Here is a 25,748-nt window from a genome sequence, read left to right as displayed (position 1 = left end):
TTATCAAAAGAATTGCTTGCTCCATATGAGTTAACGTCGTGCAGGTAGCCATATTTAATTATTTACGTGCAAAACGTGCATACTTGCTATAGCTCAGAAAGCTAGCCTGGTGTTCTTTTTAACAAAATGTGAAATATTTTCGTAATCAGATTAATCGAAGTTACATACACGGGAGAGAAAGAAAAAAAATTTGAGTGCTATTTAAGTACTTGTAATAAGACGTGCAATCGTGTTGTTACTGAATTTACCTATTTACAAGCAAACGAAACAGATATAGAGCTCCGGCATGTGATAAACATTCAACATATATATATAGCTGAAAAAGTTGATCCCAGCAGACGAAGTGTCATACAAGGTAAATTGCTATTTATTCTCATAATATTTTTGAAGAAATGCTGTATATATATATATAGTTCGCGCAGTCATTAACCCTACATTTAGTGTGTATGTGAACTTTTTAAAAACTTTGTATGACAGAAACTACAAATATATTTATTTATTCAAGTTCAGATGTAGAATAAGATATGTATATGACGAGACTTTGTGAAGATGCTCGTTGTTTAGTTTGATGTGTTTGATTATGGTTATGAGAGAGGCAAGTTAAAGTTTATTGCTCCTATGATCTCTGTCTCGCACTCGTTCTTATTCATTTTTCTCTCTCTGGTTTCTGATGTAGGCAATAAAAAAAATTCTTTTTCGTGCTTTTAGATCTGAAGTTCTGGTGTCGCAAGAATGACAACGATGAGGTTGAAACGAGCAATCTAGTGTTTACGGCCACAATACGATGTATTTTCATGCTGACGTTAATGAGATTGAATATCGGTACTGGTGTAGGATAAAAAACAAAAGAAAGCGTTACTTGAAAAATAAAGGGCAATCAATATTTGAAACATGGGTTTCGACTTGACCAGATTCCAGGGTACTGTTGACGAAGAGCTTATCTGTCCTATTTGCTCTGGTGTCTTGCAGGATCCAGTTCAGGTATAGAAATGCTTATCTTTAATTAGATTTTTTGTATCTAGTTTGTTTGAGTTTTTCATATAAGAAAATTTTCTCTTATTCAGGCGGCTGGTTGTGAACACGCTTTCTGCAAAATATGTATGAACGAATGGATTAGCCGCCAACCTACTTGTCCATTAGATAGAACACCAATTACACCAGCTCAATTAGTACCTGCACCAAGGATTTTGAGAAACTTATTATCCAGACTACGTATCAAATGTGACAACTTTGTTGATGGATGTCAGCAGGACATTAAATTAGATGCCCTCATGGCACATCTTGAAGAGTGTGAGTATAATCCTAAGAGGCCCGTCACCTGTGAACAAGGTTGTAGTTTGATAATTCCTAAAGATGAGATGAAAAATCACAATTGCGTGAGGGAGCTTAGAAACTTGGTGCAATCGCAGCATCAGAAATTGATAGACTTGAGAAGGGAGATGAGCGAACATCAGTTTCAATTAAACGAACAGAAGAGAGAAATAAATTTGTTGAAAGATTTTATGAGGGCAATGAGAGTATCTAATCCAATGATGCGAGACATTGCTGATCAAATGGAACGTGACGATTTGGTCAGGTGGTCTGCCACTTTACCAAGAGCTAAAGTTACTAGATGGGGTGGAATGATTTCTACTCCTGATGACACTTTACAGGTAACCCATTGTTTATTTTAACACATCACACACTCACTTTGATGCTTGAAATGTTTGTGGAAATCAATAAATTTTCAGACAATGATCAAAAGGACTTTATCAGAGTACAATTGTCCTCCACACGTGATAAATGACCTAATGGAGAATTGCCATGAGCGAAAATGGCCGACTGGCTTGAACTCCCTCGAAACTAGGCAAAGTTCAAGACGCCAGTATGAAAATTACGTGTGCAAAAGAGTGCCGGGTAAACAGGCTGTTATTGTTTTGCATTGTGACAACCAGCACATGCCCGAGGATATGACTATTGAACCAGGACTCGTCATGATATTTGCGCATGGCGTGGAGTAATTTTCGATAGTTATATAAAAAAACTATTTTTCATTAAAAAAAAAAAAAATAAAAAAAAAATAAAAAATAAAAAATAAAAAAAAAAAAAAGCTAAACACGCCGAGATAAAATACTGACAATTTTTATCAATTACCACGAATGCCTATTGTATTAAATGTAACTGTAAGATTGTGGAAGCATTATTTAACTTGATGGATTTGAGTATTTTTTGTAATTCTAGTTTTTATTTTAATTTTTTTATGAATATTTTTGGAAAAGTAAGAAGGTGTTAGTGACTTTTTAATGATTTGTACTAAACGACCATTCAAAAGGACTAAATGAAGGTTCATCTTCTGTTATCATTAATCTTAATGTAATGAAAAATGTGATAATTTACTTGTTAAATCAAGTGATTAATGTTATTTATACGTAAATATGTATATCAATACTCAAGTGATGCCTAAAATCCAACGAGGTTACACATATAATCTTTTGCGTTTAAACATTTAAGGTAATAAAAAAAAACGTTAAAAGTTATGAAATCTGGAATTTATTAATTCCACACATGTCCCACCAAAGAAAAAGAAAAAAAAATGGTTAACGATGCCCACGCGTAAAATGACAATCGTCGCAGCTACCGATTTTAACATACTCACACAAATAACACAGGGTAGGAGCGATCGAGAGGAAAAAAAGGTTCATGTGGTCGTCGTGGGACTTTGGCCCTTTGTATACGTATTTACGTATTATATTCGAGCCGTGGACCCCGGGAGAAACGAATAGTCGAAGAAGGGAGAGGAAGCGCACACAGAGAGAGTCATGTGAGTCCAGCATCATCCGAGAAATGAAAGAGAGCAAAGCCGACTCCCCTTTTTTTTTTCTCTTCATTTTCCTCTCCTCCTCCGCATCCTCCTCCTCCGGTAAGTATATTCTCTCGTTCTTCCGAAGAAGGGAGCGAAAGAGAAAGAACACACGCGTGCGGGCCACCACCGCGAGGTAGGAGCGTAATACATTGTGCGTGTTCTCCAAAGACTCGCTCTTCCCTCAGTCCGGCACGAGAAGCCGGGGAGGAAGCTGAGTGAAACACACAAGTGCAACAAGAGTAGGCGATCTCGCCCGGTCCCCGGCTAAACGCCACCATCAGCTCACCCAAAAAAAAAAAAAAAAAAAAAAAAGAAAAGTAAAAAAGAGGCTCATAGGTATAATAATATAGTACAAGTTGTACGTAGAAGCAAGTAAAACCTGGAGGGTTGGGGCCGATTGGGGTTTGATGATCGCAACTAGGCGTCGCTGAGAGGCAGAGAGAGAGAGAGATGGAGCCGAGGGTGGCTCGCCTCCTCCTCTTGACATGTGTCGCGGGGCTGGTGTTGTCGGGGAGCCGCGCCGAGATCTTGACCCCGCCGTACTTCAACTTGGCCGAGGGCAAGGAGATCATAGCCACAGCGACCTGCGGCGTCGACACTCCCGGTCCAGAGCTCTACTGCCAATTGGTCGGCGCCAACTCGGACCAGGATGCCAACATCAATCAGAACATCATCCAGGGACAGGTTCGTTGTTTTTATATACCGTTCCCCGTACACACATTCGATATTTCTCTGTCTCTCTTCGTAGCTGTCGATTTTTTTTTCTTTTTTTCATTTTTTCCCCTCTCTGTTATGCCCGTGGTTCGAGGGGGTCTGCCATAGCTGTGGGGATTTTCGGGCGAAGCAACACGCGCGGATCCATGGAGTTGTGCCAAGTTTATATTGTGTTCTATTAGGGGAAACATCAACTGGAGAGTCGTAGGAGACGTTGGAGGGCGAACGATGAAAAATAGCTAATTCTTTTTTTTCCTTTTTTTTTCAACATCATAATTTTTATTTTGCTTCGCGCGACGCGCATTCAGATCACCGAGTAGGACTTTTGTAAGTTGATTAAACTATCGTGTTTGGGCGATTTTTCCGGTCCAGTGTTTTTTTAGATAAGGCACAGTTGTAAGGGCACGCGTTGAAAGATATGAAATTGAAAAATAAGTTTAACGATGAAAAGAGGCAGATAAATCGACAAGAGATGATACGAAGCACATAACACATTTCGTCATTGCGTATTAAGTATACAGGCATTGGTTGTCCGATTGCGGGCACAGAGACGTCGTTTAACGCGGAATGCCCCGACTCGCGTAATACGTATTTTTATCGCGTCGAGTCCACATAAAATTATTGCTTCCCAGCCGAGTCGGCGATACTTGACACGCGTATGGAAACAAGAGCCCTCGCTTGCGTCTAAAGCGTTAAACGAGCGGGGTTTCGTCGAGAGGCCCCGACGATCAAAGAGAGAAAACGATAAGAGATAAATAACGCGAACCCTAGAATTGACCTCCCGATAATCGTGGCCCCGTTTTTTTTTTTTTTTATTCCCTCCCGACGCGACGTTTTCAGAAATTTTGGGCAGATAAAAAAAAACTCGAGCATCGGGACAGAGATGATTATGAGCTTGTTATTTAATTTCAGCAATGCGACTACTGCGACCCTAACGAACCCGACAAGAGACATCCTCCCGAGTATGCCGTCGACGGTATGGAAACGTGGTGGCAATCACCACCGCTTTCTAGGGGCAAAAAGTACGAGGAGGTCAACCTCACCATTAATTTGGGACAGGTGAGTTGTTACATGCTTTTTCCAATTGGAAAATCCAGTGCCGTATACATGATAAAAATCCATGGTTTTCTGGGAAACGATGTATTTATCAGTCGACGAGTTCCGTGCAGGGCGATGATTTCCGTCCGAAGCGACGCATCTTATCTCACTCGGACGGATGCGAACCGCGATAGTCCGTTCAACCCCACCGCCCCTCCGTTATCGGACTCGTTTGAAATAACAGCCTCGTCTCTATCGAGGAACTCCTCTCCTATCTCCAATAAAGTGGAGTATTACGGATACAGACGCCACGTATATATTTATAAGCTCTTTTTGTCGTTTCCACACCCATACGTGTATCACTGGAAAACACTTCCATTCAATTGCGTCTTTGAAATAAATGACGACGCGGATGCTCGATGGAGAAACAAAAAAAAAAAAAAAAAAAAAAAAACAAATCTCCATGATGAGTTTCTCGAAGCTGCGGGCTGCACACATCTGGTGCCCAAACATATACATCGGCCTCTCATTGGCCCTTTTTTCGGCTGCTCTGCGCGCTTTTCATATACTATTCGGAGAGAGCCGCTTTGTGCTCCTGCATGGCTCGCTAACAGCAGCGTTTTAGGTCTCTCGTACACCCATTGACGGGGAAATCGACTTGGAGCGCAAACACGTAGCAGCTTGTGGGCGTCTATTTTAAAACTCCCGAGAATACGGGAGACGTTTGAAACGCGCGGACCATCGATTTTTCGAAGCTCTATGCTTTACGGGGTGGATATGTTTTTGAAAATGAGCAAACAAAACAAATGTTTAGGTAAAAATACTTGAAAATATATCGATCGATGGAAGAGAAGAGTAGATGAATTTTAGCGATCTATCGTACATTGGCAAAAAGAGCCATGGCGATATGAGCACTGCCGATGATTAGCGAGTATTAAGTAGATGCTAATAAAATGCATGGTCCGTTAACTCCCAAAGGAATTTCACGTGGCGTACGTGTACGTGCGCATGGGCAACTCGCCACGTCCTGGGCTCTGGGTGCTCGAGAAGTCCAAAGACGACGGCAAGACTTGGTCACCCTGGCAGTACTTTTCCGACTCGGACAGCGATTGCATGACTTACTTTGGCATCGACAGCCACACGCCCATCACCCGCGACGACTCGGTCATCTGTACGACCGAGTACTCGAAGATCGTGCCGCTCGAGGGTGGCGAAATACCGATTTCCATCCTAAACAATCGACCCTCGGCCAAGCACTACTTCAACTCGACGGTCCTCCAGGAGTGGACGAGAGCCACGAACGTGAGGTTCCGCTTTCTCAAGACCAAGAATTTGCTCGGGCACTTGATGTCCGTCAGGCGGCAAGATCCCACCGTCACTCGACGAGTAAGATTTTTTTTTTTTTTTTTTTTTTCATATATAGAAAAAAAAAAAACTGACGTTTAAACGGCGTTTGTTCGCTAGTACTTTTACTCGATCAAAGACATAAGTATCGGAGGGCGCTGCTTCTGCAACGGCCACGCCGATTCGTGCGACTCGTTGGACCCGGATCACCCGAAGAAGCTGTTTTGCCGATGCCACCACAACACGTGCGGCCATCAGTGCGACACCTGCTGCAAGGGCTTCGAGCAAAAAAAGTGGCGGCAATCGACAAACTCGAAAAAATTCGTCTGCGAGCGTAAGCCCGGTTTCTTTTTTCGTTAAAATAAAATCAAAGCAAAGCGAATAAACGCCTATTTATCGTCGCGACAGCTTGCAACTGTTTCGGCCACACCGAGGAGTGCACTTACGACGCGGAAATAGACGAGAAACACATGTCGCTCGACATTCACGGCAACTACGAGGGCGGTGGCGTTTGTCAAAATTGCCGGCACAACACCGAGGGCATCAACTGCAACCGCTGCAAGCCGAAATTCTACAGGCCGAGCAACAAGCCCCTCAACGCCACGGACGTTTGTCAGCGTGAGTTGATTTCAAACCTGTTGGCAACAATAATAGATGTGTATACATGTATATAAATATCTCCATGGGTTGTCTCGTTTCCAGCGTGCAAGTGCGATCATTTCTACTCGACCGGTAATTGCTACGACTCGACCGGCCAGTGCGAGTGTCGGCCAGAATACTCGGCTCCGAACTGCGACTCCTGTAGCTACGGCTACTTTGGCTATCCCGATTGCCGGCGGTGCGAGTGCCACCTCAACGGCACCGACGGTTACCATTGCGAAGCCACGGAGGGCCAGTGCCCCTGCAAGGAGAACTACGCCGGCCACTACTGCGACATCTGCGCCGAGGAATACTACGACTTTCCGAACTGTTTGCGTAAGCGACCGTTTATCCTCTTGATTTCGCTCGCGTTGCCTCTATATACAATGGTGGTTTGGTTCAACAATTGAAAGCCCTTCCTCTTATTTTATTTGTTTTTTTTTTTTCGTGAATAAACTACGGACATCCAGCTTGCGAGTGCAACACGATCGGCTCGCTGAACAACGTTTGCGACGTTGAGTCCGGAAACTGCACCTGTCGTCAGAACTATGGAGGACGTAGCTGCGACGCCTGCGCGGATGGATACTACAACTTCCCCCAGTGCACGTGTGAGTCACCTAAAAAAAAAAAAAAAAAAAAAAAACAAAGAAAATGATTAAACAACTAGTTGAAACACCTACGTAGTTGGTAGTTATATAAACATAAAAAAATATTCATAGATTGCGAGTGCGACATCCTGGGCACGGAGGCCGGGGTCTGCGACAAGACAAACGGTCAGTGCCTGTGCAAGGAGGGCTACGGCGGTCCGCGCTGCGACCAGTGCGTTACCGGCTACTTTGGCTTCCCGAACTGCGAGCCCTGCAACTGCAACAGGAACGGCTCGACCTCCGTCAGTTGCGACTCCAGCGGCAAATGCTCCTGTCTCTCCAACTACGTTGGCAGAACTTGCAACCAGTGCGCTCCGGGCTACTACAACTATCCTGAGTGCACAAGTTAGTGTGAACTTTACGTCAAACCGAGCTGATGGCGATTTTTCTTACGTTGCACTTTTTCTCGTTTACGTGTAGGCTGCAACTGCGACAGTCACGGCTCGATCGGCGTCTCTTGTGACCTCGAGGGCAAGTGCCAATGCCGCGAGAACTTTGACGGCAACCGTTGCGACCAGTGCAAGCCCAATTTCTACAACTTTCCCTTCTGCGAGGGCTGCAACTGCGACCCGGCCGGCATCGCCGGTACCTTCCAGGGCTGCGGTAGCTTGCCCGCCGGTGAGCTGTGCCAGTGCAAGGAACGCGTCGAGGGCAGAATTTGCAACCAATGCAAGCCGCTCTACTGGAACCTACAGGCTTACAATCCCGATGGCTGCGAGGGTGACTATTATATCGTTATGCATACGTTTGATCATTTTTTTTTTTTTTTTTGTAACATTGTGTACGCTTCACAGATTGCAATTGCAATATCCCTGGCGTGATCGGCAGCATCGGAGAGTGCGACGGCAAAACGGGCCAGTGCACGTGCAAGCCATCCGTCAGCGGTAGAAACTGCTCGGTCTGCGCGGATGGAGCCTACGATCTCCAGGAGAGCAATCTCTTTGGCTGTTCGCGTGAGTTTCTTACCTGTTTTCTCTTACCGATCTCTCGCTCGTGATGGCAGAACGTAAATACTCGATGATCGATTTTGTGCAGAATGCGCTTGTGACATTGGTGGTTCGCTCAGCCCCACGTGCCACAAAGAAACCGGCCAGTGCCATTGCCGGAGCCGCGTAGCGGGCCAAAAGTGCGACAAGCCGATGCGCGCCCACTACTTCCCGACCCTCCACCAATTCCAATACGAGGCCGAGGACGGCCGGACGCCGAGCAACCGGTCGGTGCGCTACGGATTCGACGAGGATCTCTTCCCCGAGTACAGCTGGAAGGGCTACGCCGTCTTCTCGGCCCTGCAGAACAAGATCATCCATGAGATCGAGATCCCCAAGTCATCGCTCTACCGTATGGTCCTGCGCTACGTGAATCCCAACAGCGAGCCGATCCTCGGGTCCGTCACGATAACCCCAGACAGCCACACCGAGGTCGAGCAGCACTTCAAGGTCCAGTTCAAGCCAAATGGACGGCCCTCGTTTGTCACAGTGGCCGGTGCCCAGGGCAACCTGCCCTCCGTCATGGTCATGAACCCCGGCCACTGGAGCGTCACGCTCGCCATCGAGAAAAGCCTCTTCCTCGACTATTTCGTCCTGCTGCCATCCGAGTACTACGAGGCCTCGATCCTCACCCACGAGGTCAGTCTACCCTGCGAGATTGGCTATCAAGGGCTCTGCCGGCACTTTGCCTACCCGAACCTGTCCCCCTTCGACTCCGTCACCGGGGCGGGAGGCTATCTCGAGGAAAACAACGCCCGGAGCCCGCCGACCGAGTACCTCAGCGAGGAGGAGACGCTCTTCGAGATGGACGAAAGCCACAAGCTCCCGCTCCTCAACGACGCGCAGAGGAGGATCAACTTTGAGTTCGCGGTCGCCAAGCCTGGACCTCACGTTCTGGTCATCTCGTACGTCACACCCTTTAACGTCGATGCCCGCACTGCGACCGTCTTTGTCGAGACCAACACGATGGACAGGGGCAAGGTAGCGCAGCTTCTTTAGTTACTTTTGTACCTCTCGTCCTTCCATGGTGCTAAAAAGCAAATGCTCAAAACGTTTTCAGGCCACTCTTCATCCCTGCAAGTACACGAGCATCTGTCGCCAAGTGGTCATAGGGACTAGGGGTGAGGTCGCGGTCATATACTTCCCCGACAACGAGGTGACTGTGGCGCTCAACGGAGACCCAAGCACCAATGTGGCGATCAAGTCCATCTCGGCCATACCCTCGCACGAGTGGTCGATAGATTACCTCAAGCCGAAATCCGTCTGTGTTCGCAAAAGCGGCAAGTGCGTCCAGGGCATATTCCCCGAGGCACCGGAAGCCAAGAGAATTCAACTCGAAGCGAGCCCCGAGGTACCCACTCCCGACGGTATCTACGACACCAGCTCCAAGTTTGTTCACCTGAGCGAGCACGATCCCGTTAAGGAGACCCCGGCCAAGGTGCCCCATCCCGGCGACTACGTCTTCGTCGTGCAATACTACCAGCCCGACTATCCTGAATTCGATCTCGACGTACTCGTGCACAACGGCAAATCCTACGAGGCCAAGGTCCCGATGACCCACTGCCCGAGCAACAGCGGCTGTCGGAGCCTCGTGCGACAGCTCGACGGTGAGAGCAACGATTGACGTAAAAATATTTGTATGTACGCAAGAAAATAACAAATACAACGATACCTTCTGTTTTCTTCCCCCTCGCGTCAGGCAACACGCGCTTCCAGCTAGTGGAGAACTTTGCGATAACCCTGAGGGAAAGCGCCAGCCGGGGAGTCTGGGTGGACTACATCCTGGTGATACCGGCGGACCTTTACAGCGACGAGTACCTGAAGAAGCTCGGCTTCGACCAGACGAAGGAGTTCATCGCGAAGTGCGGTACCAATCACTTCCACATAAACAGCAGCGAGACGGCCGGCGGCTTCTGTCGCGACTCCGTCTTCTCCCTGACGACCAACTACAACAACGGGGCGCTGCCCTGCAGCTGCGACATCGAGGGCACACGGAGCTTCGAGTGCGAGGAGTTTGGCGGCCAGTGTCCCTGCAGGGCCAACATAATCGGCCGGCGCTGCAACATCTGCAAGACCGGGTACTTTGGCTTCCCGAACTGTCGGCCCTGCAACTGCCCGAGCACCGCCATCTGCGAACCCGAGACCGGGGCCTGCATATGCCCCTCCCACGTGACGGGGGCACGCTGCGACCACTGCGAACCCGGGACGTACGGCTACGACCCGATAATCGGCTGCGAGGAGTGCCAGTGCTCGCACCACGGGGTCCTCGACGGCAATCTCCAGTGCGACCTGCTCACGGGCAGGTGCCAGTGCAAGGCGCACGTCGTGGGCCGACAATGCGACAGCTGCGAGCCCGGGTACTACCGGTTCCCGTACTGCGCGCGCTGCGAGTGCGACGAGCGCGGCACCAACGAGGACATTTGCGACCAGGACACGGCCGAGTGCCACTGCAAGCCCAACGTCCAGGGCGGGGCCTGCGACAGCTGCAAGGAGGGCACCTTCAACCTCCAGCCAAGCAACGAGCGGGGCTGCACCGAGTGCTTCTGCTTTGGCAAAACAACGCGATGCCAATCGTCGAGCCTACGCAGGAGCCGGCTGGTCGACATGACCGGCTGGGACGTGGCTCTGGTCAGCGAGCGCAACGAGACGGTGGAGATACTCAAGGCCATACCCCAGGAGATCAACGAGACGCACATAGTCGTCGACATGGACTCGGGCATCGACGAGACGAGCGTCGTGTATCTATCGGCACCCGCGAGCTACTTGAACAAGAAACTCGTGTCCTACGGCGGCTGGCTGAATTACAACATCCACTACACGACTGGACTGTTTGGCGTGGCAGTTCCCGGCGCCGACGTCATTCTCCAGGGTGCCGACAACTTCCTCATGTACCGTGGAGAGGAGCAGCCTCCCTCCAACACCATATTCCCCGCGTCGGTGGAGCTGGTCGAGGCCAACTTTGAGACCAAACAGGGCCTCAAGGCCACTCGGGAGCAGATCATGGTCGTCCTCGGGGACCTCCGGGGTATCTACATTAGGGCCACCTACTGGCAGCCGTCCCTGACCATATCGTGAGTTTTCATTCCCGTTTAAATCATCGCTTATTGATTCATTTATTCGTGTGGTAATGTATCTCCCGTGGCGCATATAGCTTGTCGCACGTCTTCCTCGACGTGGCCACGGAGCGTCAGAACGGCGACGAGGGGTACGAGGTGGCGAGCAGCGTCGAGCAGTGCCAGTGTCCACCCAACTACAGGGGCCTGTCGTGCGAGGAGTGCGCCAAGGGCTATTACCGCGTGAGCGGGCCCTACGGGGGCTACTGCGTCAAGTGCCAGTGCAACGGTCACGCGGACGCGTGCGACGTCAACACCGGGGTGTGCATTGACTGTAAGAACGGGACGACCGGGGAGCACTGCGAGCTCTGCCAGGAAGGCTACTACGGTAACGCGACGATGGGCACGCCTTCGGATTGCTTGATCTGCGCCTGTCCCCTGCCCATACCGTCCAACAACTTTGCCAACGGCTGCGAGGTCAACGAGGACGGCAGCAGGATAAGCTGCGACTGCAAGCCCGGCTACTACGGGGCGCGCTGCGAGTCTTGCGCCGCGGGCTACTACGGCCGGCCCGACGTACTCGGCGACGTGTGCAAGGTGTGCGAGTGCTCGGGCAACATAAACACCAACGAGATCGACAGCTGCGACTCGGTGACCGGGGAGTGCCTGCGCTGCCTGAACAACACCTACGGGGCCGCGTGCAACCTCTGCGCCCCTGGATTCTTCGGCGACGCGGTCGAGCGCAAGGACTGCAAGAGCTGCTTCTGCGACCAGTGCGGCATGGAGCGCTGCGACAGCCACACCGGCCAGTGCCAGTGCCGGCCCAACGTCATCGGGGACAAGTGCGACAGGTGCGCCCAGGACCACTACGGCTTCGCGAGTTGCCAGGGCTGCCGACAGTGTGGCTGCGCCCTGGCCTCGGAGAGCACCCAGTGCGCCGACGAGGACGGCAGCTGCAAGTGCAAACCCGGGGTCGACGGCAGGACTTGCGACGTGTGCAAACCCGGCTACTGGAACTACGGGCCCGACGGCTGCACGTGTCGGTGTCATATGCTTTTGTCTTTATCTCTCCGTTCCTTGTACGACAAGCATTGTTGAACTTTATGTGGTTATTCGTTTCAGCTTGCGGATGTACGACTGGCTACTCCCGTGGAGCGTCGTGCGACCCGGTGACGGGCCAGTGCGAGTGCCTGCCTGGTGTCTTGGGTGAAAAGTGCGACCACTGCCCCGTGCGCAACGTCCTCGACGAGAGACGAGGCTGCCAGCCCTGCGACAAGTGCACCCACGACCTCCTCGACGTCACCGACGAGCTCGAGAGAACTCTCGATCCAGTTGCCGGTTCCTTCAAGGTACACGAAATTACAATACATACACCACAATAATATACTCACGCATGATGTGTACACATGATATATTATACATGTGATTTCCGTCAGAACGTCGCCGACAGCTACTTTACGAACCAGCGTCTCGACTTTATCAACGACACTCTGAGCAAGCTGGAGCCCGAGGTGAAGCTGCTCGATCCGCGTCGCATAGATTTCGAGCCCCTGAAGCAAGAAATCGTACGGCTGAGCAACAAGGCGTACGTGCTGAAGCGGCGCGTCGAATTCCAAGAGGAGGACGGCAGGAATTGGAAGGAGCACGCGGAGAAGAATCTCAAGGACATGAATAACCTCGAGCCGGAGGTGGCGAAGGAGATAAACCTGGCCAACGCCATAATTAACGAGGTCCAGGCGCTGGCGTCCAACACGGAACTCGGCAACGGGCCCAAGATCGACAACGCCTTGAGGCAAGCCCAGTCGATCCTCGATCGGATAAAGCAGGTCTCCTTCCAGGAGGATCGCGACAAAGCGACCGACCAGGCGAACCAAGCCAACATCCTGGTCTCGGAGATGACGAGCTACGGCGAGCCGGTCAAGGCTCTCGTTCAGGAGACCGAGCGAGTCAGCGACAAGGTGCGCAGACTCTCCAACCAGATCGACGACATGTACAATCTCACGCTCCAAGCGGACGAGAGGGCCAATGCCGCCGAGCGGCTCAACTTTGAGAACAAGAGGCTCGTCGACGCCAACAGCCCCGCGTCGATTAGGAGCGCCTTGGATCAAGCCAATGACAACCTAGCCAGGGGCGAGGAGCTCAACAACAAGTCGAACGCCCTCTTCGACGAGGCGCAGTACAATTTCATCAGCTTGAGTGAGTGTGAACGATTTATTTGACGAACCTTCCAACTACTTTTTTTTTTACACGTGGAAAATTGACGATTCCAGAAAACAACGTCAAAGTGGGTACGGAGACGGAGGAGAATCAAAAGCTCAGCGATGCCCTGGCTGACAACGATCAGTTGATATTGAGCGTGGTCGTGGATATTGTCCCCAAAGCTGTGGCCTACTCTCGAGATCTCGAGGCCAAGTCGCTCAGGCTCGAGTCGTTGCTGACCAACACGCGCAATTTGCCGGGTGTTCGAGCCACTTCTGTCTACGAGAACATGGCCAACAACATGAGAGATGCCCTCCAATTTGCCGAGGACGCGTCGAAGGCTGCCACCAATGCGACAAGCATGGTATTATTATCGTCACTACTTTTACTATCGGATCAATGTCGAGTCGAGACAGTATCGGAAAAATTTTTGTAGCTCGATGGACTCAAGGATAGGAGCAAGAGTATCGAAGACCGAAGCAGAGATCTGTTGACCTCGGCTAGTGCCGCAGTAGCCAGAACAGAGCGCGACTTGAAGCCAGAGCTCGAGATGGCGCGGGACAGGGACATGCACGACATTGCCGATCAAAATGACAGGAACACCCAAAAACTCGACCGCATCGAAAAGTAAGTGGTGGAAATTCGTAATGAAAAAATCGAAAACAATGTGGGAAAACTTTTTTTTTTTCAATTTACAGGTCCCTGGATTCTCTGACAATTCAGTCCTCGGGACTGATAGCTCAGAAATCTTTGAACGACGCGGACACGGCGGAATACACGATCGGCGACGTGATCAACAACCACATAATCGGCAACGTCGACCGCATACCCGAGGACTTGAGGAGAGCAAAGCAGCTGTCAAAGGACACGTCCGACTCGATTCGCGACGTGCACCAAGCTAACCACCAACTGGACTCCCTGGGCTCGATCCTGCCTGACATCAACGGCAGACTACAGGCCCTGATCGACAAGCAGCAGTCCATCAACGCCACGGGTAACAACCTCTACGACAACATTGAAAAACTGAAGAACAAGATCTCGAGCGCCCGAGACCTGGCGAACCGAATTAGGGTCGGCCTAGTCTTCTTCCCCAACACTACCCTCGAGCTAAAGAACCCGGAGAGCTTGCCTCTGCAGACCACCTCGACGAAAATCTCGTTCTACTTCCGCACGCCCAAACCCAATGGCTTCCTCCTGTACCTCGGCAACGAAAACAGAACAAACATCCCGCGAGCAAAGACCGTGAGTCATAGAGATATTCACTACAGTGGATTAGGGAGTCTTGTTTAATATTATTTAAATTTTTTTCATACAACTTTCAGCACGACTTTATGGCGCTTTCGCTCGAAGGAGGCTATCCCGTTCTGACTCTGGACTTGGGCTCTGGGCCTCAGAGGATAATTAATCCCAAATACGTGTCCGACAATATTTGGCGTCAACTGGTCGTGGACAGGTGAATTCAAGTTTTTTTTTTTTTTGTTCTCTATACCGACGAATATGTGAACGTACTTGTGATGGCAAAAATCTCAAATTTATCTCGGAAAAATTTCAGAACCGGCAGAAACATCAAGCTGGTAATAAACGAAGACGTGGGCGAGGGCAAGGTCCAGGCGTACGAGGTGGAGCAGTCGTTGCCCGGTTCACACTCGATCTTCAACCTCGACCAAGAAAAGTCCAAGCTCTTCGTGGGTGGCTTCCCGCCGTCGTTCCAAGTCCAGGATGCCGTGATATCGTCGTCGTTCGAGGGCGAAATGGAGGAGCTGATGATCGGCGAGGTACCCGTGTCCTTCTGGAACTTTGTCGACGGAGAGAACAACGGGAAACCCGCATACGAGCGCGACGTGCTCATAAACCTCCATCCGACGACCGGCTACCGGTTCGACCGCGACGGCTACGTGATTCTTAGTAAAAAGAACTCCCAGATACCGCCGGACATTAAAAAGTTCCGCGTTCAGTTCAAGTTCAAGACGTGGGTGAACAATGGCCTGATGTACCTCATGGGAGGCAAGAAACACTTCCTCTCGATCGAGATGAGGGACGGGCACGTGCTTTATCAGTTCGACCTGGGAGACGGGCACATGTCTATTGAGACACCCAACACGTAAGTACAGTAAAAAGCAACACGAGTTCATCACGACGATTCGCAAATTGGTACTAATTGGCTTCTTTGAAAAAAAAAAAGTTACAACGACGGCAAGTGGCACAAAATCGACGCGTCGCGACTCGACAGGATCGGCGCGTTGAAGGTGGACGACTTTGGCAGTCAAAACCAGACCCAAGGTGAAGGGAAAAATCTGGTATCCACGGACTACATATACTTCGGCGGCTATCCACCGTCGATACCACATCCCTACAAGGGAGCCACGCAGGTCGGCTTCGAGGGATGCATAGACGAAGTCCAGTTCCAAGAAACCACTGCCGATCTAACGAAGAACATTCAAGCGTCGGGTGTAGTGAGCGGCTGTCCCGTCAAGGTCGGTTTTCATCTTATTTTTCTCAAATCAGAAATCAAAACGATCCTTACTCTCGATCGGCAAAAACATTTTTGCAGTTTGCCAGTCTGGTATCCTTCGACGGCGTGCATCCAGGCTACGTGAGATGGGACCAGGTCTCGGTGCCCCACTCACTGCAGATAAATCTCAAGTTTAAGACTCAACTGAACAACGGTATAATCTACCACCTGGTGAACGGCGACGGCACACCGATGAGTACCCTGGCACTGGTAAACGGCCAGCTAGAGCTCGACAGTCAGGGTGCGCGACTCGAGACGAGCACGCGGGACATAAGATTCGACGACAACGAGTGGCACGTCATCACCGCCACGCACAACGACTCCTCTCTCAGGCTCGACATCGACGACACCGAGGAGGAGAGCATCGACTCCGCACCCTACCCCCAGCCGATTAACGACGGCTCCCTGTACATTGGCAACGTTCCCGACAGCGCTCGAAACGGCCTGAACTTTGAGCCGTTCGTCGGGTGCGTTGGAGACGCGACCCTCAACGGAATCATCATAAACTTCGCTAATTCGACCGAAAAACCCTACGCTCATCTCGCCCAGTGTCCCAACAAGCAAGATCAAGGTAAGCCTTACCGATGTGCGGTATTAATCTGTCGGGCGCGTTTTAAGCGATTTCTAATTTTATTTAATTATTATTTTTTTTTTTTTCCCAGTTTTTCCGGGCCGTGAGCCACCATTAGGGACGTACCCGCCCCTTCCAGCACCGTCGTCCTACGACGAGTCCACGACAAGTGAGATTTTTTCTTTTTACATCATTTAAACTTAATTAAATTTTGTGACAAAAGTATTTCTTGCAAATGATGACTTTTCAAGACGTTGTAGATCTCAGCCAAGGAGGAGATACAGACTACTCGGGACCAGGTGCGATCGAGGGTCAGCTGCCGATCTACGATGATACGTCCGCGGCATCGACCGAGTCACCGACTACCACCTCAACCACCACCTCGACTACGCCCTGGCCAACTTCGTCCAAGGAACCCGAGACCATCGATGGCTGCCGTCTGCCCTACTTCCCTGCCACCGATCCTGACCAATACAGCGAAAACGCTTGGAGATTCGGTACGCTTTGTTTTTTTCACTTTTTTCTACCAGTGGCGACGTTGGAAATGAATTTCCTAAATAATTTGTCATTCAATTGTATGAAACAGGCACGCAAAAGAACAGCCGATTCGAATACAACACGCTCAACGGGCGTTACAAGGACGAGTATGACTTCCAGATCGATATAAAGACGTTAGCCAGCGAAGGCATTATTTTCTACAGTACCGATTTTACCGGAAGCGATTTGATCGCCTTGTTTATAAAGGACAGTTTGGTAAGCTAGAAAAGGCATTTTAACGAAAAACAAACGAAATTACCTTTCACAGTAGAATTATCCGTTTACAATTCTTTGGTCTCTGGACTCTCTCAGGTTCACTATGCGTTCGACTGCGGCACGGGTCCCGCTTTGCTTCGTAGCGAGAAGAAAATCAACGACCACCAATGGCACACGGTTTACTTCAAGCGAATCGGCTCCCAGGGCGAACTTGTGGTCGACGACGAGCCGGCGATCCATGAAAAGTCTGAGGGCGAGGGCGAGACCATCAACGTGCAACCGCCCTTCTTCGTTGGTGGCGTCGATCCAATCATATCTAACAGCGTTATCGAGAGAATCGTGAGTTCATCGGAGCTTAATATTCCAAAAGGATTGTTTTACCTGAAAAATTTAACATTTTTTATTTTTATTTTCACTCGATAGGATACAAATAAGACGTTTAGCGGATGTATTCGTAACTTTATGCTGAATGGACAGCACATAAAGGAACCTGTCAAACAAAATGGCGTTGTTCCTTGCTCCAAGAGAGTGGAGCCTGGTATGTTCTTCTATCCAGGAAACGGCAGCAATTATTTCGTGGCGGGTGAGTATTTTTCTTGTTTCAAATCGTTACGGGTTATTCGTCAAATATATCTATATTGAAGGAGAAAAAATTTATTTCCAGAAGATCACTTTAATGTTGGAAAACAAATGGATATCCAAATGGACATCAAGCCGAGATCGTCGTCAGGACTTTTACTCTCGATCCATGGAAAGAGCGATTACGTCGTGTTAGAAATGGTCAACGGCTCGGTTAAGTTTTTGGTGAAAGCCAACAGAGGACAGATTGAAACTACGTTCGACGCAGTGAGCCCCAACTATCTATGTGACGGCAATTGGCACAACATTCGAGGTAAGATTACATAAGCCTTTAAAACCAACTTGACGAGCCATTTTGTAAATTTTGCGATTGAATTTTGTGCAATTTTTTTTTCCAGCTGTAAGACAAAAGAACGCTGTCGTCTTATCCGTGGACCACAAAGCTGCTTCCCCAGGAATCGGCAATAAAAATATAGGAAGCGTAATCACAAAAACTAATTCAATTTACATTGGTGGGCATCCACACTTGGAATCTGGAAAAAATTTGAAAGGTAGCGTTTCGAAAACTCAGTACGTTGGATGCATCAATAACATCGTCATTAGAGATCGCGCGTATCCGTTAGATCCCGCAAAAACTCATGGGCAAGTAGTTGCGGATGTGTGTCCAACTATTTAAGAAATCTACAGAAAAAACTCTTTTGTAAATTAAAGTTTATATTTTTACAACTTTCATTGTATTGTCCAAAGAAACTCTTAGATAACAGTTATGTAATACCAAAGTGGTAAGAAAATATTTATCAATAAAAAAAAAAAAATTAAAAATACCTCAAAGGTTTTCCTTCCTTAACAATAAAAAATGGCACAAAATAAGTTAACAATTAATCTCAGACATAACAAAAAATACCGCTTATTCAATTTTCTTAAGCTTTCTCTTGTAGTACATAGCTGAAAACATTATTGAAGAACTCAAGGTGGTTGAAACAATAAAATTTCCCAGGATTAATATATCAGCAGAGTCCATGTAGACTGTGAATATTCTTGCTGCAAAATCAGTCATTTGTAAATAATACAAAATTACTTCACTATAAATTAGTTAAGAAATAAACCCACTGAGATTGGTAAATGCTGATATGAACCACGTCATTGGTGAGACTGCATCTGCATTTTTTGCTCTAAGAATAGTCAACAATTGAGCTACTTTACTAGATGCAGATACTGGTGTACAGAATGGCTGAAATAATGAAAAATTACAGGCAATCAAGAAATGTGTATAAAATTTGACCTTTAATGAAATTTTAATGACTCACCACTAAAAGAGTTAAAAATGTCTTTGGTATAATTTGTGTCAAGAAGCCTGCACAAACCAAAACGTAAAGTGTCACAACAGAGAGTATTTGATTGTTTATCAAATTCAGGTACTTGAGCACTAAATATATTAAAAAATACTCTTGTATAAGAATAATTGGATATTCCATGTAAGACAACAAAGAGTAATTATTTGTATAATTATAACATGTCACAATACTATAACTGCAATAAAAATCGAATGTTAGGTGGTGATATTTTTCATCATTTCTTTCACAAAAGTACATACCTTGTCAACTCTAGAGACAGACTCAAAAGAGATATTCCCACTGCGGACTTAGTGTTGAGTAATCTCTTTATTTGAGGAACTTTTAATACTAAGCACATGCCAATAGTAATGAGGCTTAGACCATCAGACAGATAGTGTAAAAAATACTTCCACGACATATTTTTCGTGGAATGAGTACAATGATTCTCCTATAACAAATCTTAAAAACTATATGGTTGACAGCCAGCCAATCAAAAAATTATATAAATACACCAATTGACGTACTGAAAAATCAATAAGAATTCAATTTTGACCTTCTTATGAACTAGTCGTAAATTACCAATTTTTTGGAAAAATTTGTTTACCTATATGTACAGTGCAAAAGTCGTCACGTAAACATTTTAAGCGGTGCTTGTAAGACCGTGAACTTCCAAAAAGTAATTAAATACCTATAATCTCAGTGACAGCAGCAGCAGGGCTTCTTAAACTTCAGCATGTTTGACATATATATTTTCTTAACTGTCACTGCATCATCGACTTGAAAATTGTATTAGTAGAAATTTAACTTATTCTTTAAAATGTCCTTCATCACAACAGATAAGTATACATAATCATCTCTCTCTTTCATCATCTGTGAATCTGCACTGCTTTTTATTTACACTATCGAGCAGACGCTCGTGCACAAACTAAAATACTACCTATATGTCTTGTCTGCTATAGTTTTTAACTTTTTGAGCTAATGAGTATATATATATGACTTGTATGTATACACTTTTTACATTTTGTGCACTTGTCAAAATAAAGAATAGGTACTGTAAATTTGTGTCAAAATGTTCATATGCATTATTAGCCCTGTACAAAGTGTTCCAGGACTTATTAAAATTTGAAGTGTGCTTAGCAAAAGACGTCGTTTCGGAACACTGCATCCCCACTTTTTCTTCCACTCAGCTGACTCTTGCGGGCCATGTGGCAGCTAAACTACCTGAATATTGACTGTTTCTTACTAATAAATAACATACTTACTAATTTTTTTTTTTGTTAGTGAACATAAGTGGAATTGTAAAGTGATTTGTTAAATAATAATGGCGGTAAGTCGTCGGCGAGAATAATTAAAATTTCACTACACATATGTAATGAGAACCTGTTGACTTTTAAATTGCTGATTCAAATTTAAAGGAAAAAAAAATCCCTACTAAAACATCGAGCTGAAAATTTAATTTTATGAATGCTAAAATATTAGATATCATTATTTCTAACCTGTACATGGATTGTATAAATTAAAAAAAAAAATTGCTGTGTAATGGAATTTTAAATGAAAGCATCTTTTTTGATTATTGTATTAAAGGACACTATTTTACTTTGGAGGAAATAATATTTCACTACTGTGTAAGTAATTGTAAATTAGTATTTTGTACAATAATTGCAGCCCCCTACAAAAAGCAGTAAACAAGCTACTAGAGGAGCAAAACAGATTGTCGAGGAAAATGCATCGACACTCCAATTTTACAGATATATGATTTTTGGAGCATTTGTGACATATCTTGTGATCATGAGTATTTTATTTGAATTCACAACGAAAACTACAGTAAGTTTTTAAGTACATTAACTTTCTCTTTAATTTGAATTTTCTTAAATGTATTTACATTTTACAGTTGTTGACGTCACTTGCTGGTATGGTTTTTACTGCAAGTTATCAATTCATGTCATACATGGCAAGAGCAAAGTACATGGAATCTGGACAACTATTAGACTCTGGGGTTGACTTAAATATGGAAGGAGGAATAGCAGAGTATGTTTTTAGTCATTTCAAACGATTTAAACTATGCAGAAACTGTATCGTTATTTATAACATTCTAGACACGTGAAGGATTTGATCATCCTCACATCTGGAGTACTGGTTCTCTCGCTGATCTCAAATTATTTCTGGTTTCTGTGGCTATTGGTAATTATAATATAATTGTGATGTTATAAATTTATTCATAGACCAAGTTATGAGCGCTTATCTTTTGCAAATATGTACAGGCACCGTTGAGAGCATTGTGGATGCTATGGGTGAACATCATATCTCCATGGATTTTCGCTGAACCACCTGCGCCCACGGAAAAAGATGAAAAGAAGCAAAGAAAACTTGAGAGAAAAATGGCGAGACCGATGTACAAAAGTCATTAAACTTGAATGTTGCCTAATGGAATTTATAGCAAAGTGGTTTTTAAAAGAATGGTTAGTCAGAAACTTTTTTTACTTGACTACTATTTAAATGCAAAGCTGCAATACTTCATTAAAGACTGTTTAAATAATTATACATTTCCAATACAAAATCTACTTTCTTTTCAAGTATGGTATTCTCTGGCCCATTTTCCGTAATCATATTCTTTCTTTCTCATGTCGATTAGTTAAAATGTGTTAAGTTCACAATTCTCCTATTATCGTAATTACACCTGGTTGAAGAAAGAAAAAACAGAATCATCCATTTATTTTCATATGCACCACTTTCTCGATAAATACCGAGAAGAGTAAAAAAAAGTGCAATAGTTCGCGCTATTAGCAATAATGGCCCTACAACAGCATGACAAATATTTTAAGTAGACAAATCTGGCCGCGGTTTATTACGCGCAAAGTTCCGATAAATTCATTCATTGCACTCTCACGCACATTTGCGCTAACATTTATGAGCGAGAGAATGTATATATAGTTAACAAACAACTTTTCCCACGCGTGCGTTTCATGTACCTACGTAAGTACAGAGAACGAACGACCGCCCGGTTGGCTGATGGCGGGTAACGGTAATATACTTACTTATACGTTAAAAGGGCTCATCGTTTTATACATTATACAGTTATTTACCATAACAAACTTTATGTAGCACTTCAATCTTTTGAAATGGTAATTATTCGTTTTTTGCACGACAAGCGCGACCTTTTTTTCTTGCTCCCTCAGATTAGTGCTTTTAAGTCTTTATTATGTAACTCGGACGCGAACATTGGATTCAACTGTTGAATAATCAATTACCACCCGGTTCGCAATAAAATCATTGTCTTTTATCTTCCTAAACACCACTTACGTAATTACTGTAAAAAAAGGGGTCGGGTATAGAAAAAAAAAAACGCAAAATGTGCGAGTAAAAAAATTAATCACACATTCGACGTTGAGGAATGTGCAGTTGAACAGCTTACGCAAGATGATGTGAAAACATCGATTTTTCATGACTCGTTCTTTGTGAATTTTGAAAGCCGATCGAGAGTTTTGACCGAAAACGAAGCTCTGAGAACTAGCACTTTTGTGAAATCGCCTCTTATCGACGACTGTACCGCGTGAGTTTGCTTATATATACGCTGGCGATGGAACTCGCAAAACAAAAAATAAATAAACAAACAGAGCAAGCAAAACCGAAGATAAAAACAACGCGCGAAGAAGAAAAAAAAAAAAGGAGCAGCGCATGTCGTTGAGAGACAGCTCATCTGAATGAAACGGTACGAGAGATACAGCGGAGGAGGAGGAGGAATCAAAATGAGAGGAGAAGTTGTGTGTATTACGTATGTACGCAAGGTAGAGTGGGGCATTGGTTACATTTATAATGTGTGTATATTGTGCTGGACATCCCCGCAGAGCGTGTGCGTGTGTAATGTAATGTAATGCAATGTAATGCAAAGTAACGTATTAGGTGCACCTATAGGTATAATTTACTCGGTACGCTGCAGCAGTGTGCAGCATGAGCAACAAAACAAATACAGAAGAGGTGGAAAGAGAGAGAGCGCACAGAGAGGGGCAAATATGAAAACAAGCACACGCGTTGCGTCGTAGTACGCGCATGTATAACATACATAGATATACACGCGTATATATATAAGCGCTGTATTATAATATTGTACTCTCCTCTTTCTTCTTTCGCAGCTGTATATGCTTTCGAATGTATGTATATTTTGCATATAGAAGGAAAAAAGAGAGACGACCGTCGCACATGAAAACCAAGGAAGGAGGATGGAGGAGGTGTGTGGAGCAAGCATCAAGTAAAGCATACAAAATACATATTATACACATGCATGTACATGGCGGGAGGGGGGGTGGCGCGGAGAACAAGCAGACAGAATATATAAAGAGTGAGAGAGCAAACGGCAAAAGGGGGCCCTCGCACGTTATTGCGTATACGCGCGCGCGCAGTTGCATGGCCAAAGGTAGCCTCGGCGGCTGCACATACTTTAGTAACATAATAAAAAAAAAAAAGAAGAAAAAAAGAAAAAAAAAAAACCCATTTGCCGAGAGTTTTCGATCGTGTGGTGCAGTTGTATGATAGTATAACACGCACAGTCTTTTTGCAAAGTGCGCGAATGCGCTTGACGTTGCTGTTGTTGTTGTTGTTGTTTTGACAGTTTGTCGTCTGTTTGTTGTTGTTGTGTTTTGGTCCAATCATCGTATTACATCCCGATTGGCCAAAAATATAATAATATTTCAATATCGGCATGTCGTCGACGTCGACGGGGGGAGAGCACTTCTCCCTCGTGTGGAATACGTTCCCGCGCAACCTGTCCGCCGGGCTCTACAGCCTACTGACAAACGAGCACTTGGTCGACGTGACTCTTGCAGCGGAGGGCCAGATCCTCAGGGCTCACAAAATCGTCCTCTCGGTCTGCTCCACATACTTCCGTGATCTTTTCAAGGTACATACATACCCCTGTTTTTATCATTCCATTCACGCATCCCCCCCCCACCCCCTAAACGTATACTATACGTATATTTGCAACCCTCTATATACACGCTTATGGCTATATACTTAATAATGAGTATTGTATACCTGCCACTGTAAATATTATACGTGTGTAAGTACAGGCCTCTTTGGACGCGAACGACGTGCGGGATTATTTTTGGAGCAACGCGCGCCCGCGCAGACACTTTGTTTTTGTTATGCGAACCAGCTCCCCTCGCACCCCCTCCCTCCTCCTCCTCGCTGCAGAGCCCCTTCCTCTTCACTCGCGTCCTCTGTCCCTCTCGCGCGCCCGGGAATCATATACGTGCGTGCGTGCATAATGTGCGCTCTCTCCTTTTTTCTTTTCGCTGGCTCCTTTTAATAATACTTATGATGTACTCTGATTTTTTACGCTTCGCCAAATGCGTTCTTTTACCTGTATACGTGTGTAAAACATAGCTCAAAAACCCCCTTGATGTAAAAAAAAATAAAAAAAATAAAAAAACTGACGACACGAGTATCATACACCAAAGAGAAAACAAGGATAAACCCCTTGTACATCAGGTACGCGATTCGTAGCTCATGAATCTTGAAGCTTTTTAAACATGATGCGCAAAAATGATGGCGCAACAATTACGATCCGATAAAATGCGTCTCGCGATCTTGTTCTTTTGTACAAACGCGAACTAGGCGCGATAACGTCTCATCGACATGTTAGTGCACACATGTATATGTACACGTACCTATATACCAACATTATACACGCGCGAACATATACGCACAAAAGAGGAGGAGTATTTTATAAGTAAGTATATATATATATACCGTGGATCAAGACGTGCGCGCGGGGCGAAGGTATATATATATATATATATAGGAGAGGGACAACACCGCGGCTTTCGCGAAAAACGCGCGATGTCAGCACTCATATACATCAGCTGTATATACTTATGAATTGTAGCTACTTTTTTTTGTTCTCTTTTTCATACGCACCTTATGGATCATTCATTATTAATCATGTACTCGCGCTTTGTACAAACTATAACAGAGGCAACACGCGTGTGCAAAGCATACATAATATGATTTCATACGTATAGACTTATCGCGTAAACTAAGTGTAAAAAAAATGGAGAGCGTTCGTGCGCCAATGGTATATATTACCTATAGTAAGCAAGCAAAGTAGTGGCAAGCGTTACAAAACATATCTTTTCGCATATGTATACACACATATATACGCGGGTGTGTGTGTGTATATAAAAATATATATATACACTAGCTAATGTTATATGTATATACACACATTTGTGACGCTATAGCGCAATAACGCGTAAGGCTTGTTTGCCCGCTTATTTACACTATATACCTACTCGCGCATATTTACGCTTAGCGCGGAACAGCCACCGTTTTATACTTGATTATGAGTCATTTTGCGTTTTAGGTGTAGATATCCGCGCGGTAACGTCAGTAGTAGATTATTTTACAGCCAAATTATTAAACCCATCGTTCCGTGCGTCTTATATATTTACATACACCTGCGGATATCAATGATACACACCTATATATGATGTTATGTGCAACACAACGGGGAAAACAAAGTTTTGTCGCGCTATTTAAGAT

General features: G+C 45.9%; 5 protein-coding genes across 7 annotated transcripts in view; 4 read left to right on the top strand and 1 right to left on the bottom strand.

The window, feature by feature from the left end:
• On the top strand, window positions 1–2,028 carry elgi (E3 ubiquitin-protein ligase NRDP1 elgi). Of its 2 annotated transcripts, none has more exons than XM_014354265.3 (4): window positions 1–355; window positions 709–981; window positions 1,065–1,652; window positions 1,731–2,028. In XM_014354265.3, the coding sequence occupies exons 2-4, from the start codon at window positions 892–894 to the stop codon at window positions 1,998–2,000; spliced, it is 948 nt and encodes a 315-aa protein (XP_014209751.1). In that variant the 5' UTR covers window positions 1–355; window positions 709–891; the 3' UTR covers window positions 2,001–2,028. The 2 variants fall into 2 exon arrangements, with proteins under 2 accessions (XP_014209751.1, XP_089454516.1); XM_089598390.1 differs by lacking the exon at window positions 1–355 and adding an exon at window positions 449–595.
• A 922-nt stretch (window positions 2,029–2,950) lies between these two features.
• LanA (laminin subunit alpha) lies at window positions 2,951–18,683 on the top strand. Its single transcript, XM_014354278.2, has 30 exons — window positions 2,951–3,526; window positions 4,469–4,615; window positions 5,573–5,980; window positions 6,059–6,272; window positions 6,347–6,556; window positions 6,641–6,913; window positions 7,048–7,185; window positions 7,297–7,569; window positions 7,645–7,944; window positions 8,019–8,177; window positions 8,260–9,191; window positions 9,271–9,817; window positions 9,910–11,281; window positions 11,362–12,302; window positions 12,386–12,612; window positions 12,700–13,459; window positions 13,534–13,826; window positions 13,899–14,089; window positions 14,161–14,704; window positions 14,785–14,915; window positions 15,015–15,563; window positions 15,645–15,936; window positions 16,014–16,545; window positions 16,637–16,714; window positions 16,797–17,042; window positions 17,132–17,298; window positions 17,395–17,637; window positions 17,722–17,881; window positions 17,963–18,190; window positions 18,276–18,683. Exons 1-30 carry the CDS (start codon window positions 3,293–3,295, stop codon window positions 18,551–18,553), a joined length of 11,067 nt encoding a protein of 3,688 aa, XP_014209764.2. The 5' UTR covers window positions 2,951–3,292; the 3' UTR covers window positions 18,554–18,683.
• A 28-nt stretch (window positions 18,684–18,711) lies between these two features.
• On the bottom strand, window positions 18,712–20,027 carry LOC106640297 (solute carrier family 66 member 3). 2 transcript variants are annotated; one of them, XM_014354280.2, is made up of 5 exons: window positions 19,816–20,027; window positions 19,472–19,734; window positions 19,185–19,407; window positions 18,988–19,108; window positions 18,712–18,918 (listed from the first exon to the last, which is right to left on the bottom strand). In XM_014354280.2, the coding sequence occupies exons 2-5, from the start codon at window positions 19,627–19,629 to the stop codon at window positions 18,785–18,787; spliced, it is 636 nt and encodes a 211-aa protein (XP_014209766.1). In that variant the 5' UTR covers window positions 19,630–19,734; window positions 19,816–20,027; the 3' UTR covers window positions 18,712–18,784. The 2 variants fall into 2 exon arrangements, with proteins under 2 accessions (XP_014209766.1, XP_014209767.1); XM_014354281.2 differs by having other exon boundaries at window positions 19,472–19,659; window positions 19,900–19,917.
• Window positions 20,028–20,404: 377 nt separating this feature from the next.
• On the top strand, window positions 20,405–21,733 carry LOC106640239 (transmembrane protein 208). The gene is made up of 5 exons (XM_014354195.2): window positions 20,405–20,538; window positions 20,877–21,035; window positions 21,103–21,239; window positions 21,308–21,392; window positions 21,473–21,733. The coding sequence occupies exons 1-5, from the start codon at window positions 20,533–20,535 to the stop codon at window positions 21,617–21,619; spliced, it is 534 nt and encodes a 177-aa protein (XP_014209681.1). The 5' UTR covers window positions 20,405–20,532; the 3' UTR covers window positions 21,620–21,733.
• Window positions 21,734–23,591: 1,858 nt separating this feature from the next.
• LOC106640238 (uncharacterized) overlaps window positions 23,592–25,748 on the top strand; it is an 8,081-nt gene continuing 5,924 nt past the window's right edge. Inside the window, exon 1 of the mRNA XM_014354194.2 lies at window positions 23,592–24,105. Within this exon, the coding sequence (XP_014209680.2) occupies window positions 23,908–24,105 (198 nt within the window). The 5' untranslated portion in view covers window positions 23,592–23,907. The remainder of the gene's footprint in view (window positions 24,106–25,748) is intronic.

The sequence above is a fragment of the Copidosoma floridanum genome, unplaced genomic scaffold, assembly GCF_036245765.1.
Source record: "Copidosoma floridanum isolate Cflo_tuat_1 unplaced genomic scaffold, Cflo_Japanese_pri ptg000006l, whole genome shotgun sequence".
Lineage (NCBI taxonomy): Eukaryota > Metazoa > Arthropoda > Insecta > Hymenoptera > Encyrtidae > Copidosoma > Copidosoma floridanum.
The sequence above is the reverse complement of the archived record's forward strand: the minus strand, read 5'-3'. Positions and strand labels throughout refer to the sequence as shown.

Bases quoted from the DNA above. Each gene is read 5' to 3' on its own strand.
- elgi (XM_014354265.3), top strand. From the start codon at position 892: ATGGGTTTCGACTTGACCAGATTCCAGGGTACTGTTGACGAAGAGCTT. The intron at 982-1,064 runs GTATAGAAATGC...TCTCTTATTCAG, and splicing joins TCTTGCAGGATCCAGTTCAG to GCGGCTGGTTGTGAACACGC. The intron at 1,653-1,730 runs GTAACCCATTGT...ATAAATTTTCAG, and splicing joins CTCCTGATGACACTTTACAG to ACAATGATCAAAAGGACTTT.
- LanA (XM_014354278.2), top strand. From the start codon at position 3,293: ATGGAGCCGAGGGTGGCTCGCCTCCTCCTCTTGACATGTGTCGCGGGG. The intron at 3,527-4,468 runs GTTCGTTGTTTT...ATTTAATTTCAG, and splicing joins AGAACATCATCCAGGGACAG to CAATGCGACTACTGCGACCC. The intron at 7,186-7,296 runs GTGAGTCACCTA...AAATATTCATAG, and splicing joins CAACTTCCCCCAGTGCACGT to ATTGCGAGTGCGACATCCTG.
- LOC106640297 (XM_014354280.2), bottom strand. From the start codon at position 19,629: ATGTCGTGGAAGTATTTTTTACACTATCTGTCTGATGGTCTAAGCCTC. The intron at 19,408-19,471 runs GTATGTACTTTT...TTTTTATTGCAG, and splicing joins CTGTCTCTAGAGTTGACAAG to TTATAGTATTGTGACATGTT. The intron at 18,919-18,987 runs GTGGGTTTATTT...CTGATTTTGCAG, and splicing joins ATCAGCATTTACCAATCTCA to CAAGAATATTCACAGTCTAC.
- LOC106640239 (XM_014354195.2), top strand. The intron at 21,240-21,307 runs GTATGTTTTTAG...ATAACATTCTAG, and splicing joins ATGGAAGGAGGAATAGCAGA to ACACGTGAAGGATTTGATCA. The intron at 21,393-21,472 runs GTAATTATAATA...AAATATGTACAG, and splicing joins TCTGGTTTCTGTGGCTATTG to GCACCGTTGAGAGCATTGTG.